Genomic DNA, 12462 nt, shown 5'->3' with positions numbered 1-12462 from the left:
AAAAAAAAATGAAAGACACAATATTTTTACAAAATAATGTCAATAAAAATGATACTGACATATATTGGTATTGCATTAATGTATATCAATTTAATAAATGCTGAAATTGTGTAAAATTAATTCTCTATACACGATATAAAAATTGACATTTTATAATAAAACCATATACACATAGTAATTGCAGGCAAGAGTTATCGTTCTTGAAAAACTTCACAGTAGTGAAATAGGTAGCCGGATTCCTGAAGTACAGAAAAATGGACACATGCAACTCATTGATAAAAAAAACCACCTGAATTAATACCTGGATTGCTTTGAACTACTTTAATATTGAGAGAACACACTGTTCTGTCAATAATAAACATACAATATTCATCAATTTCATATTAAACATTAGAATTTGCGGAAATTGTAATACTGTCTCCCTACATTGGATTTTCAACTAGGGATGTACTTCCTATTTCCGTTTATCAATACACTCCTATGACCTTAATACCTCCGAGTCTGGAGAAGAAGATTTTTGAAATATTGGTTAATTTTCTCTTTTGGGCCCCGCCCTGGCCCCTAGGGTTGGGGTAGGAATCCCAATTTTACCATTTAAAACCATCTTCCTCCTCCAAGGATAATTCTCACCAAGTTAGAATAATTTCCAACAGAAAATTGTCAAAATATACCCAAAAGTGTTGTTTCCATATATAAACTATAGTAAACTTTACCCCCTCCCCAAGGGAGAACGGATAGCTCGGGGGTCCTAAAATTTACAATTTAAATAAACCCCCTGATGATCTTTCCATCTATGAAGAGAAAATGACTGTAATACCTCTGAGTCTGGAGAAGAACATTTTTGAAATATTGGCTAATTTTCCCTTTTGGGCCCCTAGGGTTGGGGTAGGAATCCCAATTTTACAATTTAAAACCATCTTCCTCCTCCAAGGATAATTCTCACCAAGTAAAAATAATTTCCAACAGAAAATTGTCAAAATATATCCAAAAGTGTTGTTTCCCTATATAAACTATAGTAAACTTTACCCCCTCCCCAAGGGAGAACGGATAGCTCGGGGGTTCTGAAATTTACAATTTAAATAAAGCCCCTGATGATCTTTCCATCCATGCAGAGAAAATGACTGTAATACCTCTGAGTCTGGAGAAGAACATTTTTGAAATATTGGCTAATTTTCCCTTTTGGGCCCCGCCCTGGCCCCTAGGGTTGGGGTAGGAATCTACCAATTTGGTAGCCCCATCTTCCAAGGATGATTCTGACCAAGTTTGAAAAAATTCCATCCACTGGTTCTTGAGAAGAAGTTGATAATGTAAAAAGTTTACGCACGACGCACGACGGACGAGGACGGACGGAAAGTGATTGGAATAGGTCACTTGAGCAGAGCTCAGGTGACCTAAAAATAAACCATCAGATAAAAGGACAATGTCTTAACATACGAAAAACAGCTGTATTAAATAAGTGTACTGTACATGTATACTGGGAAAATTTTCACTGCAGTTTACTTTTTGCCTTTTTTCACCCTCCATAATGAGGTGAATGTTCATTACAGCGAATATTAGTATGCAACATAAAACAAACGTTTATTTAATGTGAAGGGAGAATTTAAAACTGGAAGAATATGGATTTTACAGGTCAAGGGCGAAAGTTTGATTGGGCGAAAATTTTCTCCTATATTATCATGTCACCGATATCTCCATGAAAAACCTCTGAACAGAGATAACGTACCATCCTCGCAGTTGGTGTTGCCATAGCCAAGAGGACAGAAACACTGGTACACGTCTCTGTCAGGAACACACTCCCCGCCATTCATGCATGGCTCGCCCAGACAGGGGTGCTCACAACCCTCGATGTTCACCCCCTGGGAGGCGTCCTCCAGGAGCTGTAGAGGCTGCTCGTTAATGATGATCTGACAGACAACAAAACACAGGCTAAGGATAGAGTCTTTCAGATGATAGTCCAGCATAGAAAAGAATACATAATTTATACTACATGTACAACAATATTTTTAGGAATATTAGGAAAATCGCAGCCCTTTACCAGATTTTATCTTTTTTTCCAGCACGTTTCAAGCACAGACATAAATTCCACCATTTTTCCTGACTTGTACAAAACTTGGGTTTATCAATCATCGCCAAAAAGGTTTACTGTCATTTTGTACCATAGTTGCAAACATCGTGTGACTGTGCTCTGAAGATGGCCTCCCTTTGGCCTAAACACGTCAGCACATGTCAAGCATCACATTACGTACAGTTTTCAGTGGTGTTGTTGCTCATCATTTCTTTTTTCATAATACCACATAATGTTAACTACCTGTACTTGTTAGTTAGTTTGTTTTTATCTCCCGAGTGATGCCAGGTTACTATGCCTACCTTCTGTATACAGCCCTGGAAGGAGGTGGTGAGGTTGGCGAGTCGAGAAGTGTGGTCGTAGTTACCGTGGCCCCCGATATACAGGTCCTGGAGCAGGGTGAGCTGAGTAAACGCCCCATGAGACACACCCTCTATACGTGGCTGTTCATCCACCTCCATCACACCACGCAGACCTGTCCGGGATACACGCACCCAGTGCCACTGGCCTAGGCTTATTTCCTCCACACTCCTGGAATAGGTCAGAGGTCAAGGTCAATACTCTCGGATCAATACAAAAGTTATCAAAACAATTAACAAGAGATTAGAATGAACTAGATTGTCACATTCTCAAGAGGTTTTAAAGAGAAATCAGAGATTTGTTTTGTGGCATTTTTCATTTAATTGTTGCAGGAAAATGGCCCGGTCGGTCACCGATCCTTTTTTGATCCTCTTGATAAGGTACTGTACATTATGGTCTTCTAAAAGACAGACAATTTAATTACAGACGTGTGCTAAAATAATGGACACTTTGTCCAAAGCCTGTACCTGATGACCCCTGGCCCTGTGCCAAGGTCAAAGCAAAACTCGAGGTGCCCCTCCTTCATCGCCAATGAGAGGAAGTCACCCTTCCTGTCCAGCGTGTAACCGTTGTACAGCAGGGTCCCCTCACGACTCGTGGGTTTAAACACCATCTCTATCTGGGTGTAGGATAGCGTGGAGCGACCGAGGCCATTATGTTGTAGATAGGAATGACCACCAAACTCCGGGATGCGGACGTTGATTTCTGAAAACAATAATAATGGGATAAATATTAGTAACAAAAGAAAATGAAATATTAAATGTATTATAAGAAAATATTTGTCTCTGGCTGAGACCAGGCCTGAGATAATCTATCACCACTGGTAGTGTTACTGTAAAGAAATTAAGAAAATATGGAGAGTCTGAAAGTCTGTGGGATACAGGACCAGAAATAGAGGGTCTGAAAGTCTGTGGGATACAGGACCAGAAACCTGAGAGTCTGAAAGTCTGTGGGCTACAGGACCAGAAATAGCGGGTCTGAAAGTCTGTGGGATACAGGACCAGAAAACTGAGAGTCTGAAAGTCTGTGGAATACAGAACCAGAAATAGAGGGTCTGAAAGTCTGTGGGATACAGGACCAGAAATAGAGGGTCTGAAAGTCTGTGGGATACAAGACCAGAAAACTGAGAGTCTGAAAGTCTGTGGGATGCAGGACCAGAAATAGAGAGTCTGAAAGTCTGTGGGATACAGGACCAGAAACAGAGGGTCGGAAAGTCTGTGGGATACAGGACCAGAAATAGAGGGTCGGAAAGTCTGTGGGAGACAGGACCAGAAAACTGAGAGTCTGAAAGTCTGGGGGATACAGGACCAGAAATAGAGGGTCTGAAAGGCTGTGGGATACAGGACCAGAAAATGGAGGGTCTGAAAGTCTTTGGGATACAGGACCAGAAAATGGAGAGTCTGAAAGTCTGTTGGATACAGGACCAGAAAATGGAGGGTCTGAAAGGCTGTGGGATACAGGACCAGAAATAGAGGGTCGGAAAGTCTGTGGGAGACAGGACCAGAAAACTGAGAGTCTGAAAGTCTGTGGAATACAGAACCAGGAATAGAGGGTCTGAAAGTCTGTGGGATACAGGACCAGAAAATGGAGGGTCTGAAAGTCTGTGTGATACAGGACCAGAAAATGGAGGGTCTGAAAGTCTTTGGGATACAGGACCAGAAAATGGAGAGTCTGAAAGTCTGTTGGATACAGGACCAGAAAATGGAGGGTCTGAAAGTCTGTGGGATACAGGACCAGAAAATGGAGAGTCTGAAAGTCTGTTGCGTACAGGACCAGAAAATGGAGGGTCTGAAAGTCTGTGGGATACAGGACCAGAAAATGGAGGGTCTGAAAATCTGTGGGATACAGGACCAGAAAATGGAGGGTCTGAAAGTCTGTGGGATACAGGACCAGAAAATGAAGAGTCTGAAAGTCTGTGGGATACAGGTCTTCTTATTCCTGGTTTTCACTGGCTGTAGTTTTACATTTATAAATTGGATGTTCACAGAGACCTGCGTTAGCTGTAAACATTTCTCACATGATTCCAACAAGTCACCATTCATGTTAATTTTAAAACAAACAATGAACATTGGAGATAAGAAGCATTCTTGATAAGTGAACTAGAAACATATAAACATTAAACTGCATAGGAAATCATCAAAATGAAATTGAAATAACTGCTGTTTTCATATAATTTAACGGTCTATCTGAACTGCTTAATTCCAATATTTGAAAATGACATTGAGTATACACATGAGACAAAGGTTGTGGAAGCCTTAGAACATCTTCCTTTCACTGTGTTTATACCTGTCTAGGGCTGCTTTCATTTATCGCGATCTGGTTGAACCAGAGTTGTTCATTTATGAAATAAGTTCAGACCTAGAAATCTGATGCTGGTTTCAGGCGAGCCTTGACAAAGCCTACGCCAGGATTTATACCTTAAAGTGTTATGTCTAACAAGCCGTTCAGATTGATATGTCTCGCCTGTGTCCCGCTTTGACCATCAATGCACATATCAAAGAAACTAACTTAAACGCCAAAACTTAATGTTGATGGAGATGCTGACAAAGTCAATGGACCATGAAAGGTAGGTTGCATCCAGCATTTGATGCATGGGTTCAGATGTTGTATCTAAGATGCATCTATGGTCCAAGTTTGGTTGCTCTAGCACTTATACTTTCAGTAAAACTAACTTAAAAGCAAAACTTAATGTTGACGCCACCGTCGTTGCCGGAAAAGCAACACCTTAGTCTCGCTTCCGCTACTTCGTGGCGGCGAGACAAAAACAGACAAACTGGTTGTTCCTCATTTACTTACAGGCCCAAGCTTTGTGATATCCCGATAATGTAAACACATTTGTCTATAAGTGAGGTTGAGTTATCTCCCCTCATACCTAGTGATACAGATGTGTTGGTCCATGGGTAAGACCTACACTGGAAGCCTATGTTCTTGATGTTTTTCGGAACAATTAATCTTGGTTATGGCTATTTAATCGACAGAAAACTCTGAAATTATGCTTAATGAGCTTTATCAGTCTTACCCACTTCTTGTCCCGGAATATCCCAATATATTTTGTGACACCTGGATCGTTTCAACCATATATATAGGATCCTACACGAGTTTCCATTTCATGTGAGATATATGAAACGAGTCTAGGAATTTTTCAATTTGAAATTCGAAAATTGAAAAATTCGTGACGAGTTTCATAAATTTCATATGAAATGAAAATGAGTATAAGATCCTTTTTATCACATAATCAAAATTTGTGGCATCTATTCGTGCAAAACGAGAATTTTCATGCAACCTTGAATTATGAAAAGCTGCCATTCTGACTCCAGTGCGTAAGTCTGTGACTTCATGTACTTTTCCTAGGCATAACGTCAGAGTTGAAACAATTGAAACTTACAACCAATCACAGAGCTGATAGGTCATATTACATGGGTTAATACGCAAAAAATCTAACAGTGTTATATTCACCGGATAACACAGTACATTATGTAATAAAAACAACTAATACGTACCGTACTGACAGTTCTCTCCCCCTGTTCCCAGAGGACACAGACAGATGTGTTGGTCTGCTGACTTGGCCACACATTTACCTCCCCTGGCACACTGCACCTGGTTACATACCCCTTCACTGCACTCGCCTGGACGAGAAAATAACAATATTTACATCCAGTTTCTGTGTCTAATAGGTAACAACACATCTAAACCTGCCCTGTCATAGCTGTGTGATCAAGGTTTTACTACAATACTCAGCCTATGTTGGCTACAGACAAGATGATCAGGGGAGNCAGGGGGGAAAAAAACTTGGGGGGGGGGGGGGGGACCCCTGCTGTTCGTGATCTGCATGATTTGTCCTTCTCCAGGTAAACCAAGTTTCAATATTGTTTATTTTTAATTAAAATTCAATCAATTTTACTTCTACAGTTAAACATGTTGACTTCATATGACTATTTATTTATGTTTTACTGAGGATGACCTGAAATTGAGACTGGTCAGCCAGGGCTCCACTTTGTACCAGACTGGTCATTAGTAACTGTGATCTTGACCTTAACCTTAGAAACCTTTTAATCCCCTACTGCATATATATACCTGTAAATCACAAAGTATTATCATGTCGTATTTCAAAAAGATCAATCTTTTAGATTCTAAGATAAAGACTGTCACTAGTCCCCGATGGTCTATTTTTAGAAATGGTGATCTTGACCTTAGAAACTTTTTAAACCCCTTTTGCTTATTTAGATGTCGAAATGTTTCGGCATGTCAAATTCCAGGATTTTGAGATAATCTCCTGAAACAGACAAGTGGTGGGACGGATTGAAGGACACTGTGATTACTCTAGGGCACCCGCAAGTCTGAAGCTGGGGCCCTGACTTGAACATAGATATGTTTAAAAAGAGTTATAACGATGACTGATTAGAAGTATTTTCCGACACACATATAAAGAACACAGTAATAAGTTACTTACCAACGTTGATGCCGAACAGCGTGTCTCCGACTAACTCCTTTTTTCTCAGGTCGTATCGGTACTCATTGATGGTGATCTCCTGTACACAGCCCACGAAGGGTTTGGTAATGCCAATGCGTGGTAACATGGAGGTCATGTTCCTGTAGCCACCAACATACACTGGCAGACTCAGTGTGATCCGGGAGTACGCCCCCTTGGAGAAACACAAATATCACTCAGATGTACGATGACAGATCATTAACATTCTCATTCTATATTCAAGAAATATCTCCAGACACAAAACTTAACAGTTTCTGCTTTGAACCATGTCACTCAAGTCTAACATGGAGTGACCTATATGCATGTATTATAGCATTGACCTCAGTAATACAGTATTGACCTCTTTATCACAGCAGTGACTTCTGTAATACAGTATTAACTCTTTCACTCCTGTGTAACTTTAGTAAACTCTACCATACATTGCCTGGGATGAGTTCATTACAGTCAACAGTCACAGGTAAGAGGGTTGATTTCTGCACTACAGGAATGACCTCTGTATTACAGCAATGACCTCTGTATTACAGGAATGACCTCTGTATTACAGGAATGACCTCTGTATATATTACAGCAACGACCTCCATATTACAGGAACGACCTCCATATTACAGGAATGACCTCCTTATTACAGGAATGACCTCTGAATTACAGGAATGACCTCCGTATATATTACAACAATGGCCTCCAATTCACAGCAGTGACCTCTGTATTACAGGAATGACCTCTGTATAACAGGAATGACCTCCGTATTACAGCAATGACCTCTGTTTTACAGGTATGACCTCCGTATTACAGCAATGACCTCTGTATTACAGGAATGACCTCCATATTACAGGAATGACCTCCGTATTACAGCAATGACCTCTGTATTACAGCAATGACCTCTGAATTACAGGAATGACCTCTGTATTACAGCAATGACATCTGTATTAGAGAAATGACCTCCGTATTACAGCAATGACCTCTGTATTATAGCAGTGACCTCTGTATTATAAGAATGACCTCTGTATTACAGCAATGACCTCTGTATTACAGGAATGACCTCTGTATTACAGCAATGACCTCTGTATTACAGCAATGACCTCTGTTTTACAGCAATGACCTCTGTATAACAGCATTGACCTCTGTTACAGGATACATTGTAGCTATGACTTATGTATTATAGGAGGGACCACCACATTACAGGAACCACCTCTGTATTACAGGAGTTACCTCATAATTACAGCATGGACCTCTGTAATACAAAATTGACCTTTTTTTTTAAAGAAGTCACCTTTTTTTTGTATTCATTTCAACAAATTGTATTCATGATGGTATATGAATGGGATCGAAAAACAGGCTATGCTTATATCAGTTCTCTCCTGAAAAGGTGACTTTTGTACTACAGGAAGGACTGTTAAATGGGGATCAGACACAATCAACCCACATACATATACATTAAGTAACCTGGCAGCTGTTTTAGCTACATCATGTTTGCTTTAAGCAGGGATCCAAAATCTTGGAAATCAATACTTGATTTTTTCCTGGTGCTTTTACGATGTGTAGAATTGCAGGTGTACAACCTGAAGGAATTTCCACCTTCAAACAAAGTTCTTTAAATAAGCCGCAATATTGCGTAAGTATAAATTGTATAAACAGCAAGCATGTATGCGCTCAACAGTTGTCCTGTGTTGCATTTGATTGATCTACAAAGCCACAGTCATTGAAGGTAATTTGCATTGGAAATGTCCCAGACATCAAAACAGCACAAATGTAAAACTCAATATTTGGACGAAGCGTGCCAATTTTCCACTTGAATTTCCGTGTGTGCTAGCTGCTCACTTCAGGGGTTTAAATGCAACAAACTAGAAGTACAGTTCCTGCCTTCAGTGACTAACAGACTAATCACGGTGTACTTTATAAAACTAGAGAGCACACTGGCGCATTGTCTTCTAGCAGCTAAATGTCGGCCCTAAATGCTGCTTTTATCTGTGTTTGCTGTCATCAAGGCAATCTATAATATTCTTCTAAAACAGTAAAGGTGGCATGTGGCCTGTCACCTATATGGCATAGGATGCAGAATATCTCGAGGCTGTATAGAGAGTCTTTAACAAACACAAGCCTGTTACTTCTACATAGCATGAAGCCCACTAGGATGTCATACAATTATAATGTTCAATATTTATACTGTGTACTGGAAAATGTTGCCCCAGTTAAGTTATTGTCGCCCCCTTGATGAGGGCAAATCTATCATGACAGTAAACGTTAGTAAACAACATATAATAGACGTAGTTATTAAGTGTATGGGGCAAAATTAAAACTGGGCAAATGTATATTATACCAGCCAACGACGAAAATTTGACTTAGGTGGAAAAATTCCTGGTATATACTTTCTAAATTTATAGTTATTGATTATCTGAGTGAATCTCCATAATATTTGAGATATTAAAGAGTCTGTATTGTCAGTGCAAACAATATTCCTGGAACGGCTTGACATCATCTAAATGTTTGATTATTTATGACGGTCTCACATTGAGGGGGTTGAGAAGCTTTGAATTGACACTTATTACATGGCCCTATGGATTCAATTTCTTCTTGTAGTGTTCATATAGGGACTTGCATTAGGAATATAAATATATAGAAATGTATCAGGCAAATGGAAGTCTTTCTATTATACCCTTCAGAAACATGATAATAATGCATCAGTCATTAACAGGTGACAGTGAATATGACAGTGAATATTGTCAACCCGAGAAAACCATTGTCACCCGAGGCGAGCCGAGGGTGACACTGGGTTTTTGAGGGTTGGCAATATTCACTGTCGCCTGCTAATGAAAGTCATATCTATTTTGTTACACCAAAAGTCTTTAAATAAATATTCATCTTAAAAAAAAACCTTCTACACATCTTTGTCTTATATTACTATCCTCGCCTAGAAACTCTCTGAATACCCGGCAACTTCCTTTAACCACCCTCTGAGTGTTTTTTGAGTCCTTGGAGGAAAGAATCTTCTCCATATGTAGCTCAGAAACGGCAGCAAACTTTGATAATGACCTCTTGTTTGTTGATAGTCTGCTGTTTACAATTGCTATCGCACTGGCGCTTGATAAAATTGGCTGTTGCCGTCAAACGTTCTTGTGACCATCATGGTGGGGAAACGAAGCGGTGAAAAATGGACACTGAAGAACCCAGAACGCACATTTTTCGCGCATGTAATATTTTTCTCTGTCTCATGGCAATATCACGCGCGCCCCTTAAAACCACTGTATTTTGGAGGGTGACAGAGATTTTTGTTTAATTTTCTCCCAACCAATCAAATAGCTAGAAATTCACTTGAGGTGTAACAACAACATTTGTTGCCCTGAGTTTAATCAATATACAAGCACTGTCAATTGATGACAAAACCATGACATTGTGGGGTGACATTACAGACTGTCACACTCTAATATATTATTTATTAACGCTTTTACCCTTATGTAACTTTAATAGACTCTACCATACATTGATATTGATGAGTCTATTATGGTCTACAGGGGTGAAAGGGTTAGGAATACCTTGGAGAAGCCGACGACCATCTCGCCGTCATTCAGTCGGAGAGAACCCTCGTTGTCCACCCGGCGAGCATGTACCCTGTTCCAGTTGCCCATGGTGACCTGTACTTTACTTCTCAATATGGCTGGGCCTGTTCCGCAGTCATACCTACAACACAGAGGGTAGCAAGTGCAAATTGTAACACCTGCCTGTACTCACACTAACTCATACCACAACAGCTTGACAACAATGTTAATGAAATATCTGTCTTGTCTGTCATCAATATTACACACACTGATATCATAATTCTAATAATTCCAATTAATACATTTCATTTATTTTAAGAATCAAGCTCAAAAGTTTCCGTTATATGGTATAAACAGGCTGATGTATTGTAAATGCATGTACAAATGTCAAAAACATAAGCATTACTCCAAAATTTTTCAAGTGAATTTTTTTTTTATTTAGTAAGAAACGTCACTTTTTATTAGTTTTTCCTTTTTTTTCAAATTTCGAATCATTTACTACATTTCTACAGCTTATGACGAATTTTCATATTTTCGAAGTTTAGTTATACAATGTACAATGTATCACAAAAGGAAAGCGCATTGAATAATGTTCTTCTAAACATCTTCAGAGGTTGTCAGGTCAAAAATGAATTCTAGTAATTGATAACCGTGAAGATTTATTTAGACTTGGGATGGCCCCACAGGTCGGTTCATGTCGTCCCACTGTCTTCGGTATGTCTTTCATTTTATTTACTACATTTCCTAAAATACCATTACATAAATAATTCCTAAAATACCATTGCATCAATAAACGTTGCATTTTATACGTAGGCCAGAACGTGTACATGTCATTCCATTGTTTATCTTTTGTCTTATAACGCGCGTATTGAGGTTCACGGAGAGCAGATGAGGTCTTACCATGCCACAGACAAATCTGTTGTCATCAATAGAACCTAGCTTATCACAACACCACAATACCAGTCAATTAGCAAGGTCAGTGCTAGATCCATAGACTGCAGGATCTGGGGAGATTCCCAAATGTTTGTGTTTCCAAACAAGACAAGAGCTGTTGGAGAACCATCAAGCTTTCCTATTTGATGTTTATTCAAACAAATCTTTTACTCCCAAATTGTTTACTTTCTTTCTACAGCAATGATCCCTCAGGAATATTCATGCTAATTATTACCATCTTAGCAAAACTATTGAATTGTATATTTATAGCTAATTTCAACAATTGCACAAGAAATTAAACCACAAGATATTGGCATAAAAGGATTGTCCGCAACAGGTGAACAAACTAAAATTGAAATAACTTTTCATTTTTGACCTTTCTGCATCAATGTATGATCTCTCTGAGGAACCTCTATGCCAAATAACATTACGCAGTTTAGTACAAATAGTGTAGGTTATATAAGTGAATTTAAATATTATCATGCAGAAAATTAAATGTAAAAATCTGGGAAAATATATTTTGGTCCAAAACAGGTAAATAAACAAAACAAAACAAAAATTTAATCAAATTGTACTGCATCAATATTTGACCTCTTGGACTTATCTTTTATTTTGTTAAAATATCAGCATTTTAATACAAATACTGAAGTTAAATTTAAGGAATTTGAACAGTTGCACCCAAACCAACACACTACTAGATGTTGACATCACCACATAAGTTCACGCTATACTTCAAATAGGCGATCTAAAACATGTAGAAAAATTCATGGGATGTGGGAGGTAGTGGTTGGCTAATAGAATCTCTCACCCTCTTGGGGGTGCGATAGGGGAATCTCAACCCGAGGGGGAAGATTCTTAAGTTGCCAAACACCCACAAGGGGGTGAATGATTCTTTTTCTCTTACCCTGTTCTCCCATTGTGTATCATATCCATTGTGTATCATATACCCAATGTAATGATAATGTTACATGCTAAATTCAGGGTTGAGGGGGAAGATTCTTAAGTTGCCAAACACCCACAAGGGGGTGTGTTGACGTGACGTCATTGCATTGTTGAAGTGACTTCATACCATTGTTATGAAT

At 39.1% G+C, this 12462-nt stretch overlaps 1 protein-coding gene across 1 annotated transcript in view; it reads right to left on the bottom strand.

Annotated features, from left to right (window-relative positions):
* LOC110460454 (pikachurin-like) overlaps nucleotides 1-12462 on the bottom strand; it is a 77405-nt gene that overhangs the window by 8252 nt on the left and 56691 nt on the right. Inside the window, exons 5-10 of the mRNA XM_021513371.1 lie at nucleotides 10445-10589; nucleotides 6876-7068; nucleotides 5926-6051; nucleotides 2893-3130; nucleotides 2368-2596; nucleotides 1724-1904 (exon numbers count right to left, since the gene is read on the bottom strand). Of these exons, the coding sequence (XP_021369046.1) occupies nucleotides 1724-1904; nucleotides 2368-2596; nucleotides 2893-3130; nucleotides 5926-6051; nucleotides 6876-7068; nucleotides 10445-10589 (1112 nt within the window). The remainder of the gene's footprint in view (nucleotides 1-1723; nucleotides 1905-2367; nucleotides 2597-2892; nucleotides 3131-5925; nucleotides 6052-6875; nucleotides 7069-10444; nucleotides 10590-12462) is intronic.

Source organism: Mizuhopecten yessoensis, unplaced genomic scaffold, assembly GCF_002113885.1.
Source record: "Mizuhopecten yessoensis strain PY_sf001 unplaced genomic scaffold, ASM211388v2 scaffold10403, whole genome shotgun sequence".
In the NCBI taxonomy this organism is placed as follows: Eukaryota; Metazoa; Mollusca; class Bivalvia; order Pectinida; family Pectinidae; genus Mizuhopecten; species Mizuhopecten yessoensis.
This window is presented reverse-complemented; position numbering and strand designations above follow the sequence as displayed.